Source organism: Amphiprion ocellaris, chromosome 21 (assembly GCF_022539595.1).
Source record: "Amphiprion ocellaris isolate individual 3 ecotype Okinawa chromosome 21, ASM2253959v1, whole genome shotgun sequence".
In the NCBI taxonomy this organism is placed as follows: Eukaryota; Metazoa; Chordata; class Actinopteri; family Pomacentridae; genus Amphiprion; species Amphiprion ocellaris.
This window is the reverse complement of record NC_072786.1, coordinates 17,459,990-17,482,316: the sequence shown is the minus strand read 5'-3', so window position 1 is coordinate 17,482,316 and position 22,327 is coordinate 17,459,990. Positions and strand designations below refer to the sequence as shown.

Genomic DNA, 22,327 nt, shown 5'->3' with positions numbered 1-22,327 from the left:
GCGCCAATTACAGTCAAATTGTCTCAAGACGCTTTACAGAACCCATATGCCTGACCCCCAGAGCAAGCCAAAAGGCGACAGTGGCAAGGAAAACACCCTTTTAACAGGGAAAAAAAACCTCGAGCAGAACCCGGCTCTTTATGTGGGGGGACCCATCTGCCTGCTGGCCGGGCGGGTTGAGAAGGACAGAAGAGATAGAGAGGTAGAGATAGAGGGGTAGAGGTAGAGGGTTACAGGTGGAGGGTTACAGGTAGAGGGTTAGAGGTAGAGGGTTAGAGGTAGAGGATTACAGGTAGAGGACTACAGGTAGAGGGTTACAGGTGGAGGGTTACAGGTGGAGGTAGAGGGATAGAGATAGAGAGGTGGGGGGGACACAAGGACCATAAAACACACAATTTGATACATGCATGATAAGACAGATGATACATGCAAAGTACAACTGACATGGAAACTAATTATAGTTTACTGCTATGGTGTACGGCTCTGGCATTAAATATACTACATATATAGCTGGTGGTAAATTCAAATATATGTAGATGAGCAAATCAAGTATAGTAAGGGCAATGCAGAGTAGATTGGTGGAAATGTGGAAAAGTGAAGAACAGATGGAGACAGATTCCTTCATTTGTGATTACATAACTTTTGACTTCGTTTAGTGGTGCTATTTCCAAAAGCTTCTCAAAAAACAACTGTCAAACACTGAACCTGGGAGTTTCAGTAGCTGGTGGCTGTCTGAGGCCTGCAGCAGTTACCTGGTTTGGCTATTTGGTAATTCGTCTACGGATTCAGTGGATCAGGTCATAGTCATTGTGGAGGAGGCGACTTCCATCACGGTTTTTGCTATAAATTGTCGTTTTTTTGCATTTTTATCCAAACCCAGGTTATATATAGATACTTGACATATTGTTTATTTATTTATTTATTTGATAGGGACGGTGCACATTAACGAACATCTATGTAGACAGCAATAGACGGAAATATGCTGGATTACAGCAACAATGCTAATTTACATCCATAGCTCCTAGACAGGGAAAAAAACGCAACAGTGGAACATAGGATAACAGGTCATAATAAAAGGACATCACAAAAAGTACCCAAAAAAGTTAAAGGTCAGTGGTCACAAGACTGGTTCCCTTTTAGCCACTGTTCAATGTGACTTTTGAAGGTTGGTATGATGGGACACTCCCTTATGGAGGGTGGAAGATGGTTCCAGATCTTACTGGCCTTCACAGAAGGAGCATTTTGTCCGAAGGCTGATATTAATCTGAGGTTTCCAGTTCGCAATGACATTTTGGAGTAAATTTTACGTGGAAAATTTGAAGATTTACGTCAAACCGCCTACAAAATTACAGTTGACAAAGTTTTCTCTCCTCAGGCTCAGTTCAGTTTATATTCCATGGCCTCCTCAGCAGTTGGAGTTTGCTTAGGTGCCCAGAAATCAATGTTCAAATTACCTTTTTCTGAACATGTCAAAGTATATAGATCTAACAATCACGGATTTTCAAGTGTTTACTCTGATACTTGCACTTAAGCCAAACAATATAATAATAATAATAATAATTTCAGACTTATTGTTATAGTTCTGGCAGTGAAAGACTAAAGTAAAAGTATATTTTTGCCAGTTGTAGCAAATGTACCAGCACATAAAAGTGGCCATTTTAAATGCAATCATGCTTTTGACTGTAATATTCTAACCTTTTTGACTATTAAAAGTCATAGTAGCGCGAACAATCATCATTTTCTGCAACATGAAAGCCTCTTTCAGAGTGTCGGGCAGGTCTGTGCTTTTAGCTCTATCTCGTCTGTCTCTTATCACCTCTCATCAGCAGGGGAGGAGAAAGAGGTTGGAAGGATGGAGGGGGGGGGGTTGCTGCTGCTGCTCATCCGAGGCGAAGAGAAGAGCCAAAAGGAGGCAGCATCCTTATCAAAGGCCCGGGTGCTGAGCCTCAGTTAAAAATAGAAACCGGAGGAGATTGGCATCGATTTCTGCAGGCGTTGACGGCCCGATTGACAGCAGCACCGCGGCGTCGGGCTGTTGAGCCATCGAGGGAATCCGCCAGACTGCCTATGATGAGATGAGATGGGAAGATAACTTCTGACAAGCTCCTCCACCCGCCACCCATCTCTAATCACCTCACACACAAACACACAGAGAGAGAAAAAGTAATTACCACATGCATGCACACACACACACACACACACACACACACACACACACACACACACACACACACACACACACACACACACACACACACACACACACACACACACACACACACACACACACACACACACACACTTGCTGCCCCCTGAGCAAGTAATGGGACTTTGGCTGGCTGAGCTTCCACCTGTCCGGTGTCTCCTGCCAAGTCAAAGCTCATGTGCTCACACACATACAAAATACCTCTGGAAGTCCCTCCACAGCCACCAGCCGCCGTCCTTAAGGCCTATCTCACTAAATTATCTCCCGTCAGTAAATGCTGCCTAATATCCATGAGACGTCCCGAGCGGAGATGTCACTGACCTTTGTTTTACTGCTGTAATTGAACCCCACTAAGTGATTACTATTATTACACTGTCCGCTTTACTGCACTCCAATGTTACTCCCATCCCTGCGGTACCAGCAGCAGCTCTGTCAGGGAAATGAACTTAGTGGCCTGATATCAATTTATCTGAGATGTTCATATGAAAATAACAAGTCAGGGGCTGCCTTCGTTGTGAGATCTCTACAGAGCTCAGAGTTTCAGTGCATCTTCTGGCATAATAAAGCTGAAACAGGTGCTTCTCGGCTTGAGAACAGCAAATTTCTAGAGTATTAAAATGCTTTCAATGTGCAGACAGACAAATGTTTGAACGTTATTGTCTTCTTCTGAGTCAAAGTGGACAAAGGCGTGATGCAAAGACACTTCAACTTAAATCAGGTGTACCATTGCCACTGGATACCTCCAACCCTTGGATTTATCACACAATACAGGGTGGGCCAGAAGCAGGTTGTTTCACTGTTTGTTTCATGTTTTAGATCTAATTTTTCCAAACCATAATTCCACACTATAATTCCATATCCCTTATTCACGTTTTGGAAATGTTAAGCTATTTCTTCCAATTTTGGTTTCAATTTCTATGTTTGTTTTTTAACTATTTTTTACAGGAATTGTGAGCAATGGCAAACAAATTAAAAGAAGAGCAAAGAAAGTGGATACTAAAGCAGTATTGGAAGTGTGAAAATGATGCCGGCCAGGTGCACATTTAACACTACCATAACCATACTGACAATCAGAGAGCAGTTTATGTTTTTCTATGAAGGTGTCCAGTCTAATATTGAAGAGTTTTTCCAGTATTTTAGAGAATTTTGCAAGTAAGGAGACAGCTCTTTAAGTGGTGAAATGATGTTTGTTCCCAGTTTTGTACAGCGGAATGACTTTGGCTATTTTTATTTTATTTGGAAATGAACCAGTTTGAAATGATAAATTACATATGTATGTTAATGGTTTTGAAATTCCTCCAATGACCTCTTTCACTGTTGTCATATCAATGTTATTGTAATCACATGACTATAAAATGTAAAGTGCATACCTGCTAAGTGTAAGCCTACATTTGGCCCACAGTGTAGATATGAAATCAACCAGTTTTCCAGGGAAGCTTGGTTTAGGTTGAACATATAAGCTTACCTCGTGTATTTGTCCACTGTAGCTCTGACAGCAGTGCTGAAACATTCTTTGTTTGCACAATAAAAAGTTTTGTGCTCCAGCCCCCTCTTCATTCTCTGGAACATTTTTTTCACTTGTAGACTAAAGCCGTCCTCATGTTTGTTCAGTTTACAGCTGGAGCCAGAAGTCAGTTAAACCACATAGACGGAGAACTTTCACTCACAGTAAACAGCTACATTGTTTTTATTTTATCCATAGAAAAATCTTGGTTAAAAAATCTTAGTTTTGGACAGAACTAGGCTAACTCTTTCTCTATTTCCAGTCGATAAGCTAAGCTAAGTTGCTGCTGGCCCTGAAACCTCTATTGCACAAGCTTCTCAGCAAGAAAGCAGAATAATTCCCATAATAGTTAACTCCTCACATATTCAGTTCAGCGCCGTCCTTCAACACAAATGATTTGAGTTTACCATCTTGGGCTGCATCTGGAATTTTAACAGTAAAATCAGGAGTCAAAATTACTCTAATTCAAGTTGTAAAAATAGAATTTTCCCTACAATTACAACAAAATTATGTTTAAAAAAATTAATATATTGAAATGTGTTTTTTTTTTCACTTTTATGAATGCTGTAAAGAAAAAGTATCACCCCCTCTTGGAAGTTTTCACCTTTATTGTTTTTTACATTGAATCATGGTCAATTTTATTTGGCTGTTTTGGTCAAGAATTTGATTTATTAATTGACATTACTTTGTAGAAATCTATTTCACTTTCTTGTCCAAAAAATGCAGAATTAAACTGACCATGATTCAACATTTAAAAGCAATAAAAAGGGGGTAAATACTTTTCATAGGCACTGTATATCTGATAAAATTTTGATATAAGGACTTTTAAAACTGCAATCCAACTTAAAAATATCGTCATTTTTGCATTATTTTTGACAAATCCCCCCCCCCCAAAAAAAATACATAAGATATTACTTTAATGTCCTCAGTAGTCACTACATACAATATGACTGTGTTTTCATTTCAACATCAACAATTTCCAGCTGAATTTTGGATCTCAAAATTGTAAGATGATGCATTTCTATTGATGGAGATTTATTTTGGACTTTCATAGTGAGCTACACAGAAGACGGTAAAGACTTATATTTGCATATTTTAAATTTAAAGCCCTCATACACTATTGTTCAAAAGTTTAGACTCACTTAGAAATGTCCTTATTTTTGAAAGAAAGGCATTTTTTTCAATGAAGATAACATTAAATGAATCAGAAATACAGTCTAGACATTGTTGATGTGGTAAATAACTATTCTAGCTGATTTTTAATGGAATATCTCCATAGGGGTACAGAGGAACATTTCCAGCAACCATCACTCCTGTGTTCTAATGCTACATTGTGTTAGCTAATGGTGTTGAAAGGCTAAGTGATGATTAGAAAACCCTTGTGTAATTATGTTAGCACATGAATAAAAGTTTGAGTTTTCATGGAAAACATGAAATTGTCTGGGTGACCCCAAACTTTTGAACGGTAGTGTATCTACTTCTCTGCTTCTCTTGGTTGTTTCATTGAGGAGAATAATGTCTATTTGGCGTTTGACACCAGACGATTGTGTTCAAACTTATCAGCTGAAAGTAGAAAGTTTCTTTTTCACCTAAAATCTGAGGTGAAGGCCTGCAAGGAGGATTTGTGACCAAGCAACTAGTTGGGATCAATCCTGTGGCAACTTACTGTAATGTGGAAACGTTAAACCCATGTTACACAAACGCTGAGAATCCACTTTCAGTACTGAGCAATTAAACTTGTGGAATAAAACATGTTTGCATATTCAGGGAGACGAGGCACAGATGTCATTTCAAGGATTTATGACTAGAAAATTTAACATTTTTTAATATTAAACATCTAGCAAGACTGTTTTTGTATTTTTCCAAACATGTCTGCATTAATTAATGGAATCTTTAATGAAAAACACAACTTGATGCATCTGTTTTTCTCCAAATATTCTACAAAGTTTTCACTTTACACACAAAAAGATGTCAAAACAGATTACCAAAAGACAAAAATATGGACAAAAGCTTTAACTGTCCAGGATAAAAATCAAATGAAGATAAAGATGTATTCTGGACACTTGTCTCCTAAAACCATTCTGACACACTCTCTCCATCTCTTCCTTCCTCCGTTGATCATGAAATTATCCAATAAAGCCAAAATAATCATCATTAAAGCTGAAAGTTTGACTTCTTCCTATAATTAGGTGATTTGCAGCAATCTGCCACAAGGACTCTGTCAATCTGTCAGCATGATCCTCCTCCTGTTAAAACCGCCTGAGAGACAATTACTCTGTGCTCCTCCTAATTAGAAACTCATTGAAATTTATGAGTGCCTGTTATGAATTATTGAGTTCTGTTTCCTGGGAGGCATGCCATTAGGGATGTTTAAGCAAGTGAATTTCTTACAGGCCCCTTTATCGGAGCGTTTGTCCACGTTTAGCTGAAATATAACGAGGTGTGTGTCTCCCTCTGGTGGTAAAAGTTGCACATTTGCAGCGATGATTGTAGGAGATGCTCAACTGTCCAGCCGTGTGACGACCATCCAACAAGCAAAAACACAAACATGAACTGTTTTCACTGTGAATTATGAAATTTAAATGGCTTGTATGGACATGCCAAAAGTTTTAGAATGCCCACATTTTTCCTTTTTTTATTGAAATTCATGTAGTTCAAGTCCAATGAATAGCTTGAAATGGTTCAAGGATAAGTGATGAACTACCAGAGGTTTAAAAAAAGATGAGGTTACCTAAAACTGAAAAATAATGTACATTTCAGAATTACATTTTCAGGGAACAAGGAATGGGTTAACAACTTAAAGCTGTTCTGCAGCAATGGAGGTCAGTCAAGCCTTGAAAGTTGGTGCTATCAAATCCTACAGATGTCCCAACTTTTCTTGATTACTTACAACCCCATCTGTCTGCATAAAAGTAGTGCTGGAACACACCATGGCACCCTCTAGAGCATCATTTGAACTGTATTGTACTGCAGAAAGTAGTGTGTTGCTATAAAAATGGTGAGGAAACAGCAATTAACAATAGAAGAGAGACAGACCATCATAACACTTAAGAATGTAGATCTTTCCTACAGAGAAATTGCCAAGAAAATTAAGGTGTCAGTGAGTGCAGTTTACTTCACCATCAAAAGGCTCAGAAACTGGAGGAAATTCTGAGAGGAAGAGGTCTGGAAGACCCAAAGTCACAACAGAATCAAAAGACAAGTTTCTGAGAGTCAGCAGCTTGGTGATAGGTGACTCACAAGACAACAGCTTCAAGTACAGCTTAATAGTGATCGTAGTAAGCAAGTCTCAGTTTCAGTTGTGACGAGAAGACTTGGAGTTGCAGGTTTGACAGGTGGAGTTGCAGCAAGAAAGCCACTGCTGAGACGTCAGAATAAGAAAAAGAGGCTTGCCTGGGCCATGAAACACAACCAATGGACTACTGAAGACTGGAAGAAGGTATTATGGACTGATGAATCAAAATTTGAAGTCTTTGGTTCATCAGGCAGGATTTTTGTATGCCATCAAGTAGGCAAAAGGATGGTTCCTCAGTGTTTGACATCAACTGTCAAACATGGAGGAGGAAATGTGATGGTCTGGGGCTGTTTTGCTGCATCCAGGGTTGGTGACTTGTACAGAGTGAGGTACCCTGAACCTATACGGCTACAACAGCATTCTGCAACGCCATGCAGTACCCTCTGGTATGTTCCTAGTTGGTCAGGGGTTCATCCTACAGCAAGATAATGACCCAATACATAAGTCAAAGCTATGCCAGAACTACCTTAGGAAAAAAGAACCAGATGGTAAGCTTGAAAACATGGAGTGGCAGCACAGTCTCCAGACTTAAACCCCATGGAGCTGGTTTGGGATGAACTGGACTAAAGAGTGAAAGAAAAGCAACCTACAAGTGCCACACATTTTGGGGTTTTTTGGGGAGAGTTAGGAAGAACTTTCTTAAGAATATGTAATTTCCATTGTGGAAAGAATGCCACAAGTGTGTTCAGCTGTTTTATCTGCCAAAAGTTTAGAATACATTTTGGTTTCTAAATTGATTTTTTCATTTGTTTATTTGTTCTATGCTTTCATTTCTGAGTACAATGAGACATTAACATGCATCATTTACAATAAAGAAAAAACCTGGAAAAATTGTGGTGTGCTCCAACTTTTGCCACTATATGCCACATTCTCATGATTCACTGAAGAGAGGCTTTACAGCGTTGGATTGCATCTTTTTTCAACGACTCATTGTTTGTTCTCAGATCCAGATGTTTATTTGTTTGTGAGTTTTCTCTTCATCTGGGTTGCTGGAAGGTGGCTTCAAACCAGGCACTTCTGTCAACAGGAAACAGTTTTTGATGAAGTTATGAACTGATGTTCAGTGTTGGACTCTGATGCATATATATCTTTTTGTTCTAAACAAGCTGATGTGCTGCCTTTTTTGGTTTTAAGTGAACATAAAATGAGTATCTGGAAGTGTTAAACAGTCAACCAAACCAGCAACTTTGAAATATGTCTGTGGGCATTTCTGACATTTTAGACCAAATTTAAAACTAAAGAAAATAACATCAAAATCATAATTAGCAGATTGAAATTGCATCTTTTAAATATTTCTGATTCGGTGCTTTGTAAAATCTCACCTATAATCCCTCCTCCAGTGAAAACATTGATATTTATTTTTACCTATTCAACATGTCCATATGGCGTTTTTAATATGCTAGACAATATATCATGAGTGAAACAAGCAGCCATGGCTGAGCATTTGATTGATCAAAAACACAAACTGAAGAACCAGTCTTGTCCACTTGCAGGGTGGAGCTTTCTGTATCATTATGTTTCTTCAGAGTCAGATTCAGGTTGAACATGTGTGGCTGAGTTACTGCAACATTACAACTTAGTGTAGCATAGAGTAGCTTTACAGTGTTTGAGCGAAGTCGTAGGTGAGCTGGTGTGCTCGGGCTGCAGTGAGTAGTGGAGGGGTGAGAGGCAGGGAATGCGTAGATCCACATATTCTAGAAGAAGCAACAGAGCAGAGTTACATCTAAGCCATTTTAAGAGGGGACAGGATTATTTTCATGTGTAAAAAATCAAATTTGATACACAGAGATGAGTTTTCAGGTGTTAAATCAACAATCAGAGTGGGACATTGAAGCCAAACAAATTTGGATGCATAATTTACCACTTTGGGTAATTACACCCCAAATATAATGCATGTAGTATTGAATTATTAATGCTGGTGCTGATTTTGCAATGACTTAAATGAGGGCTTAATTATTTTTACCGTTGCAGGTTAATTTTCAGTCATATTGCTGATCAACAAATAATGTCGCTCTGGTCAATTTATAGTATTTAACTCACAGGACAAGACCAACGCTTATCTTGACTCTGAGCACATGAGCATGTTTTCTTGATCTCAGTGAGATTAACCAACTAAATAAAGGTTAGTGCATGTCACTAGAGTTGGAAATGTGGCAGAAGAGTGTCAACGCCGTTCCACCCCCGTCGTCCTGATGGCAAGAAGCAGCATTTGTCTGAGAGATTGAGGGTCAAGCCTGTCTCGACGCCTCGAGACTAGACCCTGGGCAGTTGAGAGGGGCTTATGATTGGAAGATGCTGGTAGACTTGGGCCAAAAGCTTTGCTTCCCACCTGAGATCGTATCCACCAACCTGTGACCAGACCTGGTGCTATGGTCAGCTTCACTTAGGCACGCCTACATTGTTGAGCTCACAGTGCCCAAGGAGAGCTCAGCAGAGGTGGCCTATGACCGCAAGAAGCTGAGGTATATGGAGTTTGCTGCCAATGCAAAACATCAAGGCTGGTAGGTGAGGGTCTGACCAGTTGAAGCAGGCTGTAGAAGATTCATAGCTACCTCGACATCCAGGCTCCTCCAGGAGATGGGAGTGCGTGGGAAGGCCCACCGGCAGGCGATCAAGGACCTCTCCAGAGCTTCTGAGGGAAGTCAGTGGCTGTGGATGAAGAGAAAGGACTCCACCTGGGCCTTCGGGTGAGTAGATGACATCTAGGGGGTGAACCTGGGACGCTGGTATGCACTGCTGAACCCTGTGGAGGTGTCGTGGGCCTATCAGCGAAACACCTAGGAAAAAAGGCACCCACTTAATAACCCAGAGGATGCCCTCACTCACTTGACCATCCCACAGAGTCTTAGTAGATGTCTCATGTATGCAAGAAGGGATATCAACATCTATTCCTACATAACACATCTAGAAGAATGAAAGCTCCCAAAATAAGCTTGAGAATCTCATTAGTCACGTACCATACGGTGTAAATGTCACTTTGAGAGGATTCATCAGTGTTGTGTTCTAGCTGTGCTACAATAAAAACACCTTCAGAGATAAAAACCTGCCATTTGATATTTAAATAACTTTATTCAAGACCAAGTAGAAGACTTGCATTGTGTTCAATACTAATTTAGCATTTCCCAACACAAGGCACATAAAATGGATGTTCCTGTGTCAAAACTTGGACCTACTTTCAGACTGAGAAACTAAAGAATAGCATGCATTCTGCTGTTAATTATCAGAAAATGTCTTGTGTTATCCAGGAACTCATGCAGTGTGGAGGAGATGCTCGACGCCATCGCCAGCTTCTCTCAGAACACAGCAGTCAGTGTTGACAGCTCACAATCCTGCAGCTGAGAGTTTCACTGCAACTGTTGTCAGTCCCTCCATCATCCTCACAGCTGTCTTCGCTTCACCGTCTCCTCATTTGTCTGCTCTGATTTCTTGTTTTGTTTCTCGTCCCTTATATATGTGCTTGATGTTGACAACCAGTGAGGTTTGTTTACATGCTGCTGTGGATAGAAGATGCAGAAAACTGTCTTAATGAAGAGGAGGCAGTCATGCTGAGAAGACAGAGCTGGAAACAGAGAGTTTGCACTAAAGTAACAGCAAGAAAAGCAAAAGTCTTCCATTAGCTCTTTACAGATCAGTTAATTAAATCTTATTTGCTATATTTGTTTAGTGACCTCGACAGCTCATGGAACATAACAATTCTTAGTTGAAATGTGATAAAAATGCAACACTCATATCAGTTTGAGCAGCTCAATGCATTGAAAACATCTCCTTGAAATATCTGACTGTATAGGAGCCAGTTTTGTTGATATACTTGTGGTTTTTTGTCTTTGATTTTGTGTATTTGAGATCCAGACCTGAAGGAAATCAAAGTTGATCAGTGGCAGGTGTTGCTGGTTTGTGAAGAGGAACAGTTTTCTGATGAGGACGTGCTCCAGGTTTCTATTTTGTGGAATAGTTTGTAGATAATATTGGAGATCATTAAGAGGTGAGTAAATGTAATGTTTTTAAAAGACAACACACAATTTGTAAGCACAGATTTAAGAAGAAATAGTTTAAATAAACCCTATGTAGATAAATACGGCTATGGATTTTTTTGGAAACTCTGTAGTCAAGAGAGATACCTACTTTAAAGTATAGTAGCACAAGATTTATGTTATTTTTCTGATGAGTTGTTTCATTTAATAACCAGAAATAACAGGGCAGACGTCAACAAATGCTTCCTTTTGTGTAGACTAATAAAACGTTCCTCCTATTACTAGTACATGTGCAAACCTACAGATTGGTAAGATGGCGCCGCTCAGGTGGCAGCTTGTTACAGCAGCTCTCACTCGCCAAGTATCTTTTTTTCTGTTTATTTTTGTTTTAGTCTTGTGTTCTCTTGTTTTCTTTTCAATAAAAATGTAAGTAAGACACTATGTGCAATATAGACATTTTCTATAAACATTTATATTTCTTCTCTTAAAGGAGAAAGTACATATTTATATCTGTGCCCTCTGTGCATTGCATGCTGCTCTCTTTTTTGTGCTGTTTTTCTGTCTGTTGCTGTAATACTGAAAATTTCCCCGCTGCGGGATAAAGTTTTAATGTATCTAATCTAATCTATCAGTATTTGTTTAAAGTTATGTAGGTGCCAGCGTTCTGACGAAAAGTGGTTTTCTGACTGTGTTCTAGTTAAAGCTGTATCACCCAGCTTACATGCAACAGCTTTAATCTGGATCAAACAGCCATAAAAGAGTGTTTTTATGAAACTTTACCGTTTCTTCTAACTGAATAATTGTGACCAAAAAATAATTCTTGCAGTTTATAGTCAGGCCTGAAATTTCGCATGATTATAGGCAGTACTATCGTATTGTTTCTGAAGTTTCAGGCTGTGTGTGTTTGGCATGTTTAACATGATTTACAAATGATACACTGAAGAAAATATCTCTTTTCCAGTTATCCTGTGAGCTATAATTTTTAAACTGTAACCCCCATAAATGAAATTTGGTCATTTTGATGCATAAATAATATTCCAGTCACAATGTAGCAACCTTTTAGGAAATGGAAAACTGTACTATATGAGTTGAAATTAACATTTTAAAGCTATGTAAAAATGGATAAAACAACTGTATTGGTTATAATTTGGAGCACAGAGCAGGTAAAATAATGCAGAGATCAGAACACCAGCATGCAGTACACGCAAAAGAAACATACATGGCAACTGTTGGGGAAGAACATATAGGTAAGTAAACAATGCTAACTATAATTCTGTTTTAAAAAATATTCAATATTGTCTACTGGAATTGACAAATGTAAACTCAAAAGGTTGGCATTAAAATTGTCTAAAATATGGTGTTTTATTTAACAAATTTCATTTATAAAACATGATTTGTTTATAATGGCCAAACTATATTATTAGATAATGAAGTTAAATCACATTATCAGTCAACTTTAGGAAATATGTTGTATCTACATATGATTTTTCTTTACACCTGCTTGTGATAATTTTGAGGCAGTTTTGACTATTAGATGATTAGAAGATGACCATAGATTCTTTGACTAGTAGTATGCTAACCTTTCTGAAACACTGGTTGTCTTTGGTACAAACCTTTATTTAGGTCACACAGAACACCATCATGTAACACTGAGTATCCCAAGTCCATATTTAAATACATGTATTAGCGATTTACTGAAATAAAGACGCACCAAAACAACATCTCCTGACACTGTATCGAACAAGGCTTTCATCTGCTCCAACAACAGTGTTCTAGATGTTCTTAAGGACTTTGAGATGAATCCTCATGTTGGATGTTTGGGACGACGTCTTGTGGCACGTTAAACACTGCTGAGGTTTCTCTCTTGTATGAGTCCTCGTGTTACTTCAGTCCTGAACTACTGTGAAATGATTTGTCACACTGTGAGCAGGAATACGGTGCGGGATCTCTAATGTAGCATTAGTAGTACAACTGTGCTGAAACCTTTCCCGCAGGATTCTCACTGATATGGTTTCTCTCTCCTGTGTTAGTACGTCAATGTACCTGCAAGGCTTCAGAGCTGTAGAAGGACAAACCACAGGTACGGTTTCTCCTTCATATGCATGTAGAGGTGCACTGTTCATGGATACACCTGTGTGAATTTCTTACAGGCATACGGACGCTCACCAGTGTGGATGCGCTCATGTGACTTCAAAACTGAATTTGTCAGGAACCTCTTGTCGAAGATGAACTGTGAGCAAAGACTGAGCACTGATGAAGACTGCAAGTGAAGTAGTGGACTTTAGCTTTAGAGTGAATAAGTAAATGCTGACTCAGATCTTGTCGCGCTGAATGGCCGCGATGAAGAGTGAACTAAATGATGGTTTTTCAGTGATGCAAACGTCTTGCAGCACTCCAGGCACTTGTTTTGGCTGCCTGCTGTGGAGCACTGGACTAAACTCTCTTTTGCTGACTCTTTATTTCCGCTCAGATCCAGATGTTCCTTCACTGATTCCACTGAGCATCTCAGTGGCTGGAAGGCCTCACCAGCTGTTTCTGCCGACAAGAAACAGAGGAGTTAGTGATGAATTCGCACAACAGAAAGAGCAGATTTTCTCCCACTATGACTAAGAAGTGTGTAAAAGCAAACCCTTTAACCACAGTAAGAATATCCTTTCAAAATGTCCAAAGAGTCATGTAAAATCTAAGACATGCTCATCGCTGTCACCTGCAACACCAACATGTGAGATGAGTTTCCCAGTTTTCTGTTTCAGTCCTGTGCAACCTGCCACATACAGCCTGACATGAGCCTCAGTGGAGGAACCAAGAGGCTCAGAGATGATAGGTGAGATGAGGATCTGACAGCAGATGAAAGCAGCGACACAAACGCAACATTATTAATGTGCACTGTCTCAAAACTAAACCACATAGTGAAGTTATTATTATATACATCAATCAGGGGCACTTTTGGTAGCTCCATCACATCTTTTGACATGTTTACCCACACCCTAAAAAGTTCACTCTGCTGTACAGTAAAAATAACTTTACCTGTACAGTTCATACAGAAGGTGCAACTTAATGTGCTTTACATCAACAAAAATAAGGATATAGAGGCTAATATATTGGTTAATATCAAAGGTAATGAGACTAATAACTAAGTCTGAAATCACTAAATTACATTAAAATGCATAAAGGTAAGCACAAAAAGATACATTTTAAGGTTCCCTCCTCTGTAATGTAGACTATGTATATACACATATACAAATTATATTTTATTGACAAATGAATCTGATATATTTTCAGTAATTTAGATGATAATAGTTAAAGTCTATTAAACATCAGAATGTACTGTTCATACTGTTGTTTATACTGGGTGTATACTGCATATACCTCATGTTATCTATACTGTTCACACCACCATTTATCCCCATCAGTACATGCACATTTATCCATCTTTATATTTATATCTACATCAATTATGTCTATATATTTGGTGTTTGGTATGTCCATGCTGCTGTTTCTGTTTATGCTATAAGAGAAAGTGTCTACACCATACTGCACATTTTGCATTTTATCGCTTCTTTTGCACTTCTGTTTAAATAAGATCTAATCTAAAAAAAAATAAATAAATAAAAGATGCCAAAAAATATGTGTAATATGCCAGTTGCAACTTCAAATGGCTTGTTCTGTCTCCCAAACGGTTCCTTTTAATTAACATTTAATGATTTAAAAGCAGCAAACAATCAAATTTTAGAAGCTACAACCAAAATTGCTGAGGTTTCACTTGATAAATAACAATTAAAGGATTATCTAAAAATGTTTTTTTTTTTTTTTAAAAACAAAAAACAAGGTAATACAAACAATATCAACTTTGCAAGTGGACTATGTAGTAAATGTTTCTTTATTCGACATTTCACCCTCCGGAGCAGCAGGGGGCGCTGATGTACCAACAGCGCTGATTCTTAACCTGAATGTTCCTCAGAAACAGTTTGTTTACAGTTTAGCACAACAGCTACGAGTTCTCTGTAAACTTAACGACACGCTGCGACAACACTGGTGTTTACTGCGGACTGAACCACTTAACATTTTTAACCGTATAATATCTCTCAGGTAGTTTAGCAACGCTTGGACTTCCTGCCTTTCCAGCAGCGTGTCAGTTAGTTTAGCTGTGCTAGCCGCTGCAGCTAATTATTTATGTAGCTAGCAGGCTACAAGACACCTGTAAGTTTGTACGTTTTCAGCCAGAAGACTACTTTCTGTTAAAATGTTTGTAGGTTTGTGTAGCCAAACTTACTGTATTTTTTTTCTTTTAAAAAAAAAAAAAGACCTTTTAGCAAGCACTTCCGGGTCATTGTTGACAAAATAAGAGAGACTCGATGAGCTCTGCTGACAGCTGTCATCCTGCTGACTTGACGAGCACACACAGCAAAACATTGTCTGGCAAGTAGTTACTTCCAATTTTTCACACATATTAGCATTTATATTTATACATAGAGTTACATCTGTATATGCACAAAAGGTTAAGTGATAATCTCTAACAGGTCCAATATTTCATTATGATGTATAATATAAGATAAGTCCTTTATTTCTCCCCACGCCAGGGGAAATTCACATTGTTACAGCAGCTTATGTAGCAATAGACATAGTAATAGAAATAAAATAATAATAGAACAGTAGTATTAATACAGGGATGAGAAATGAGGATGAAATAGTGCAGTATTGACACACTGTAAGACAATGCAGTATGAAGTGGCTTAAAAAAATAAGTTTAAAAAGTGCAAAGATGTAGCAGTGCAATAATGTCTGTGCAAAATTTATGGTTTGGGGTGGTAATGATATGAGCCGTTTATGTTAACATCAGCCAGTGATGCTGATGTTGTAAAGTCTTATAGCAGATGGGATAAAGGACCTGTGATAGCGCTCCTTCTTGCAGGGTGGATGTCTCAGTCTGCTTGTGAAGGAGCTGCTTAAAGACCCCACAGTGTCATGCAGTGGGTGAGAGGGATTGTCCATGATGGATGTGAGCTTTGCCAACATCCTCCTCTCACCCACCTCCTCTATGGAGTCCAGGGAACAGTCCAGGACAGAACCGGCCGTCCTGACCAGTCTGTTCAGTCTCTTTTTGTCCCTTTCAGTGCTCACCGCTCCCCAGCAGACCATTGCATAGAAAAGAGCAGACGCTACCACAGAGTCATAAAATGTCCAGAGCAGAGTCCTGCACACTCCAAAGGACCTCAGTCTCCTCAGCAGGTGGAGACGACTTTGGCCCTTCTTGTACAGGGCCTCAGTGTTATGTGTCCAGTCCAGTTTATTGTTGAGGTGAACACCCAGGTATTTGTATGTGTCCACCATCTCAATGTCCAAACCCTGGATGTTCACCGGTACAGTCTGAGGTGTCCTCCTCCTGCGGAAGTCGACGATCATCTCCTTCGTCTTACCGGCGTTGAGCTGCAGATGGTTTCGCTCACACCAGTCAACAAAGTAAGAGATGACCGTCCTGTACTCCCGGTCATCCCCCTCAGATACACACCCGACAATGGCTGTATCATCGGAGAACTTCTGGAGGTGACAGCTTCCAGAGTTGTAGTGGAAGTCCGATGTGTACAGGGTGAAGAGAAAGGGGGAGAGCACTGTCCCCTATGGGGCCCCCATGCTGCTGACTACCACATCAGACACACAGTCCTGAAGCCTCACGTACTGTGGTCTGTTGGTGAGGTAGTCGATGGTCCAAGCAGCCAGGTGACAGTCTACTCCCGCTCCTTCAAGCTTCACCCTGAGCAGAGACGGCTGGATTGTGTTGAAAGCACTGGAGAAGTCAAAGAACATGACCCTCACAGTGCTGCGGGGGTTCTCCAGGTGAGTCAGTGATCTGTGCAGCAGGTAGATGACTGCATCATCCACTCCAGTGTTCGGTTGGTAGGCGAACTGCAGTGGATCCAGATGCTGGCTCACCTGGGGATGGAGGTTCCTGAGGACAATCCTCTCCATGGTCTTCATCAGGTGAGAAGTGAGGGCCACAGGTCTGAAGTGGTTAGGCTCCCTAGGGTTCCTGGTCTTTGAGACAGGAACCAGGCAGGAAGTCTTCCACAAGATTCAGATTCAGATCTGAATCTGAATCTGAATCTGAACCTGATCAGCTGTTATGGAGAGGCAGGGGGTGGTGAAGGAGGGTGGCAGGAGGAGGGGTGATGGTGGTGGTGGGAGGTGAGATGAGGAGGGGTGATGGGTCTGTATGTGGAGTGCGGAGGTGGTAGAAGACGGGGATTGGAGGAGGGATGCTGTTGGTGTTGGTGGTATAGAGCTGAGGTGTGAAGAAGGAGCTGGCTGGTCAGTGCTTTGATGAGAGGGGGGAGGAGTGGGAGCAGAGTCAAATCTGTTAAAGAACAGATTCAGCTCATTGGTCCACTCCTGGCCTCCTGCTGCAGCTCCCCTCTCATGGCCTCTGCTGTAACCAGTGATGGATCTCAGGTCTCTCCAGACCTCCCTTGTGTTATTTTCCTGCAGGTGAGATTCCATCTTGGTCCTGTAGCTGGCCTTGTCCGTCTTGATCTTCTTCTTTATCTCCTTCTGCACCCTCCTCAGCTCCTCTTTGTCCCCAGATCCAAAAACCCTCCTCTTCTCCTTCAGCAGGGCCTTCAGTTCCAGGGACACCCAGGGTTTGCTGTTAGGGAAACACCGTACTTTCCTGGTCGGTACGATGTTCTCTGCACAGAATTTAATGTAGTCCGTAATAGTGTCAGTCAGTGAATCAATGTCCTCCCCTTGTGGACCACACAGCACATCCCAGTCTGTGGTCTCAAAGCTGTCCTTGCAGCACCTCAGTGGCCTCGTCAGACCACTTCTTCACATACCTGATGGTGGGGGGTTGTTTCTTCACCATAGGTATGTAAATGCACTGCAGTCTCACCAGGTTGTGATCTGAGCGGCCCAGCAGGGGGAGGGGTGAGGAGCTGTATGCATCCTTGATGTTTCCATACAGCAGGTCCAGGGTTTTACTGTCTCTGGTATGGCAGGTCACATACTGTGTGAACGTGGGGAGAGTGGCAGAGAGCGATGTATGATTAAAGTCTCCTGAGATGATAATAAGAGACTGAGGGTGAGATGTTTGCAGCTGGGACACTTCACTGTGGATGAGTTCACAGGCTGCAGCCGCATCAGCTGACGGAGGGATGTACACAGCAATCGCTATTACATGTGAATACTCCCGGGGCAGATAGAACGGACGCAGACTGACTGCCAGTAATTCTACCACTACCACCATATCACTTTACTACCTCAAAATCATTGCCAGTATTGCTTCTTACTTTTCTGTATTGTAACTTTATATCTTCAGTAAAGTGTCCTACTTGCATTTAATTTTTTTTATGAGGCATTACATTGTGTCATGTTATATAAATTTGTTTTCTGAACCATATCTGGCACAAGAACCTCCTTGTAGATTCTTATCTCCTCTTGTATTTATTTGTGTAATAAAGATCTAAACATATCATAAGTCACATATATACGTAAATGCACATCATACCAAAGGCTTTCTCGTCACTGCTGTGGGGAAATAAGCTCATTTATAAATTCAAAAACTGTTAATCAGAATTCCTACATTACCAATTTGTTCCCCAATATAGTTTCTTAACCATGCAAAAGTTAGGCAGCAGATTTAAAGAGATGTGAACTATAACAGACCAGGCAGCAGACCTTTATACACCGATCAGGCATAACATTATGACCACTGACAGGTGAAGTGAATAACACTGATTATGTCTTTATCATGGCACCTGTGAGTAGGTTGGATATATTAGGCAGTAAGTGAATATTTTGTACTCAAAGTTGACGTATTAGAAGCAGGAAAAATGGGAAAGCATAAGGATTTGAGCAAGTTTGACAAGAGCAAAATTGTGATGTCTAGACGGCCCAGTCTGCAGTGGTCAGTATCTATCAGAAATGGTCCAGGGAAGGAACAGTGGTGAACCGACGACAGGGTCATGGACGGCCAAGACTCACTGCTGCATGTGGGGAGCGAAGGCTGGCCTGAGTGGTCCGATCCAACAGATGAGCTGCTGTTGCTCAGATTGCTGAAGAAGTTAATGTTGCTTCTGATAGAAAGGTGTCAGAATACATAGGTCATCACGGTTTGTTGCATATGGGGCTTCATAGCCACAGACGAGTCAGGGTGCCCATGTTGACCCTTGTGCACTGCCAAAAGCACCAACAATGGGCATCAGAACTGGACCACAGAGCAATGGAAGAATGTGGCCTGGTCTGATGAATCATGTTTTCTTTTACATTACTTGGATGGCCAGGTGCGTTGCTTACCTGGGGAACACAGGTCACCAGGATGCACTATTGGAAGAAAGCAAGCCGGTGGAGGCAGTGTGATGCTTTGGGCAACGTTCTGCTGGGAAACCTTGGGTCCTGCCATCCATGTGGAAGTTACTTTGACATGTACCACCTACCTAAGCATTGTTGCAGACCATAAAAACACCCTTTCATGGAAACGGTATTCCCTGATGGCTGTGGCCTCTTTCAGCAGGATAATGCGCTGGTGCCATGGTGCAAAAATGGTTCAGGAATGGTTGGAGGAGCACAACAACCAGTTTGAGGTGTTGACTTGGCCTCCAAACTCCCCAGGTCACTATCCAATCCAGCATCTGTGGGGTGTGCTGGACAAACAAGTCTGATCCTTGGAGCCCCCACCTCGTAACTTCCAGGACTTAAAGGATCTGCTGCTAACATCTTGGTGCCAGATACCACAGCACACCTTCAGGGGTCTAGTGGAGTCCAGGCCTCGATGAGTCAGGGCTGTTTTGGCAGCAAAATATTAGGCAGGTGGTCATAATGTTATGCCTGATCGGTGTATATAATATTAATGATAATTTATGTAGCAACCTTTACAAACAGGTTCTAAAGATGGAAAAACCAAAAAAAGTGCACACTCAAAAAAACAATATTAATACAAAAAGCCAGTCAGGCCAAACAAATTTAAAGAGAGACCCGAGAGGCAAAAGTGGAGCATTAAACACTGTAAAAGATACAAAATGCAAAATACAGAATTTAGATAACATTTATTAGTAGAACTAACACCAACTGATACAAATAAAATAATTAAAGCACAAAGAATGTCACAGCAGAGAGTAAAAGAGACATCATAAAACTGTGGAGGTTGACAGAGTAGAGAGGCTTGTAACGCTCAGCAAAAGAACTCTGATGTGTTCAAGTGGTGGCATTTTAAGAGTTGGTTTCTGTATATTTATCACCCAACAAGGAATCTGATAAGGGGCCTCTTCTCGCTAAGGGAGGGGTGTTGTTTGTTTTCCCAAAATTACATTTCACTCGTATAGAAATAATATGTCGAGCAAGCTTGCATTTCAAAAGGAACCCAGATCCACATGTGGTCTTAATTAAAGTCTTAAGGTGTTGTTTGGGTGTTGGAGCCCCTTGATGGTGGCATGTGGTGATAAAAAGGTAAATGGAAAGTTACTGTTGTTTCCCAGCGCTATTGGATTTACATGTTTGTGTGCTTGGTGTCTTCATGGTTGAATTTAATCCTAAACTACAGTGATTCCCTAAAATCTGGACACATAGAGAACGTTCAGTATCATTTTTTTGCCTCCACAGACTAAATATGGCTTTGTCGAAAGAAGAAAGAGTTTAACTGGTACTTCTCAGTTGACGTGAAGTATGGGCAGCTCGAAAGATAGCAGATGAATTTAATGCACGTCATCCAAGGAGGATTCCACTTGGCTTTTCCACGGTGGTGAAAGTGGTTAAAAAGTTTAAAGAAATGGGCAGTGTCATGGACAAACCCTGTTCTGGATGACCAAATGTATCAGCCGAAACTAAAGAATTGGTCATGGCTAAAATTCATGCTAGCCCCAAAAAAATCACTTCTCAAACCCTAACCCTATCCCTGTCTTTCGATGTGTCCACTGAGAAGTACAAGTTCAACTCTTTCTTCTTTTGACAAAGTCATATTTAGTCTGTGGAGGCAAACAATAAATACAGGTATAAAAGAATTGAAGGTTAAACAAAAAAAAACTTCAATGAAAGATATAAAAAACGTGATTTTTGAGGAATAACTGGGATATGAAATGATAAAAACTTGTCATATCAAAGATATTGATGTTCATTTTTGACCCAGTTATGCATCTAAGGGTTAATAATGTATTCTAAGTTGACTAAATTCTAAATGCAAGACTTATGGCATCACTGGTTTCACTGAAGTGGAGGATCTACTGGTTCTGTCAGCTCAGCATCCATCCACACCATCAGATTATGACCTATTAGCGCCATCTAGTGTCCCAGCGTCCAAACCGCCTGCTTGATCCGGTCTTCGTCAACCAACCAGGAAAGAGGGCTTGCCGTGATCTGGACTGAGGCGGATGAGACCAGAAACCTTTGTTCTGTCTCTCCTCCCCAAATGCGAGGATAAAGACAAGCGCCTGTCCATGCGTCCGGCAAATTTGCGCTCGCGTTTAATGGGTTGGCGATCGCAGATGTTTGTTTTACTAATCAGTAATTAGCAGAATTCATTCATCAGTCTTTGTGTTTTTTTTCCTGATAGCTACAACCCGAAGGCGACATCTGGCCATTTTTTCTCTCTCTGTCAGCTGCTAAATGGAAATAAAACGCGGAACTGAAAGTGGAAGCAACCGAGGTGCGTGTATCCTCATCAAAAAATCCTTCTTCTGTGATCCCCGATCTTTGTGTTGGCAGCAGTCAGTTTACAGTGACCTTAACACCGATAATGGGAATGGACTGCTTTTATTCTCCATTAATATTCCTGCAGCGGTTCCAACTTGATCCTCAGTGATCAGTGAGCATCACTAGAAACAGGAGGTTGCTTTCCATCAGTGGATCAGTGGTTTGGCAAAAAAAATTCTGCCACCTGATTTTATAACTGATCATTCTCGTTATTTCCTGTATTGCATCTGTCAGAAAATCCAATAGTCTGTGCAGCCTCCATTGTAAAGGTCAGCAATAAGTTGTGTAAGTCATGTTGTGAGTTTGTTGTGAGTTTGATGGATGCTGCTGTCAGTGCACCTGAGAGCACCACTGTCATGTCATTATTCTACACGGCACTTTGCCACCATAAATCATGCTCACTTATGAATACGGTGGCATATGAAGTGTCAGGTGGATGCTGTTGACTCAGAATGTTTGTACAAGTGCAGATAAATTATATTTACCAGCTGCCACTGCTGGTTTGCATTTATTGAATGTGGTTTGAAATGTTTAGTTCCTCTTTCCAGCAACATTAATAAAGTAATGTAAAAAACTACAGCAGCCTGTTTCCTGTCAGGCACACTGGTGACTAATACTTTCAGATTTACCCAACACAAAAATAATTATAAAAAGAAAGATGCAGTTGAAAACAT

General features: G+C 40.6%; 1 protein-coding gene across 1 annotated transcript in view; it reads left to right on the top strand.

Annotated features, from left to right (window-relative positions):
* Nucleotides 1-20,947: 20,947 nt before the first annotated feature.
* zgc:113263 (uncharacterized protein LOC503753 homolog) overlaps nt 20,948-22,327 on the top strand; it is a 33,439-nt gene continuing 32,059 nt past the window's right edge. Inside the window, exon 1 of the mRNA XM_023266122.3 lies at nt 20,948-21,606. Coding sequence (XP_023121890.1) covers nt 21,567-21,606 — 40 coding nt within the window. The 5' untranslated portion in view covers nt 20,948-21,566. The remainder of the gene's footprint in view (nt 21,607-22,327) is intronic.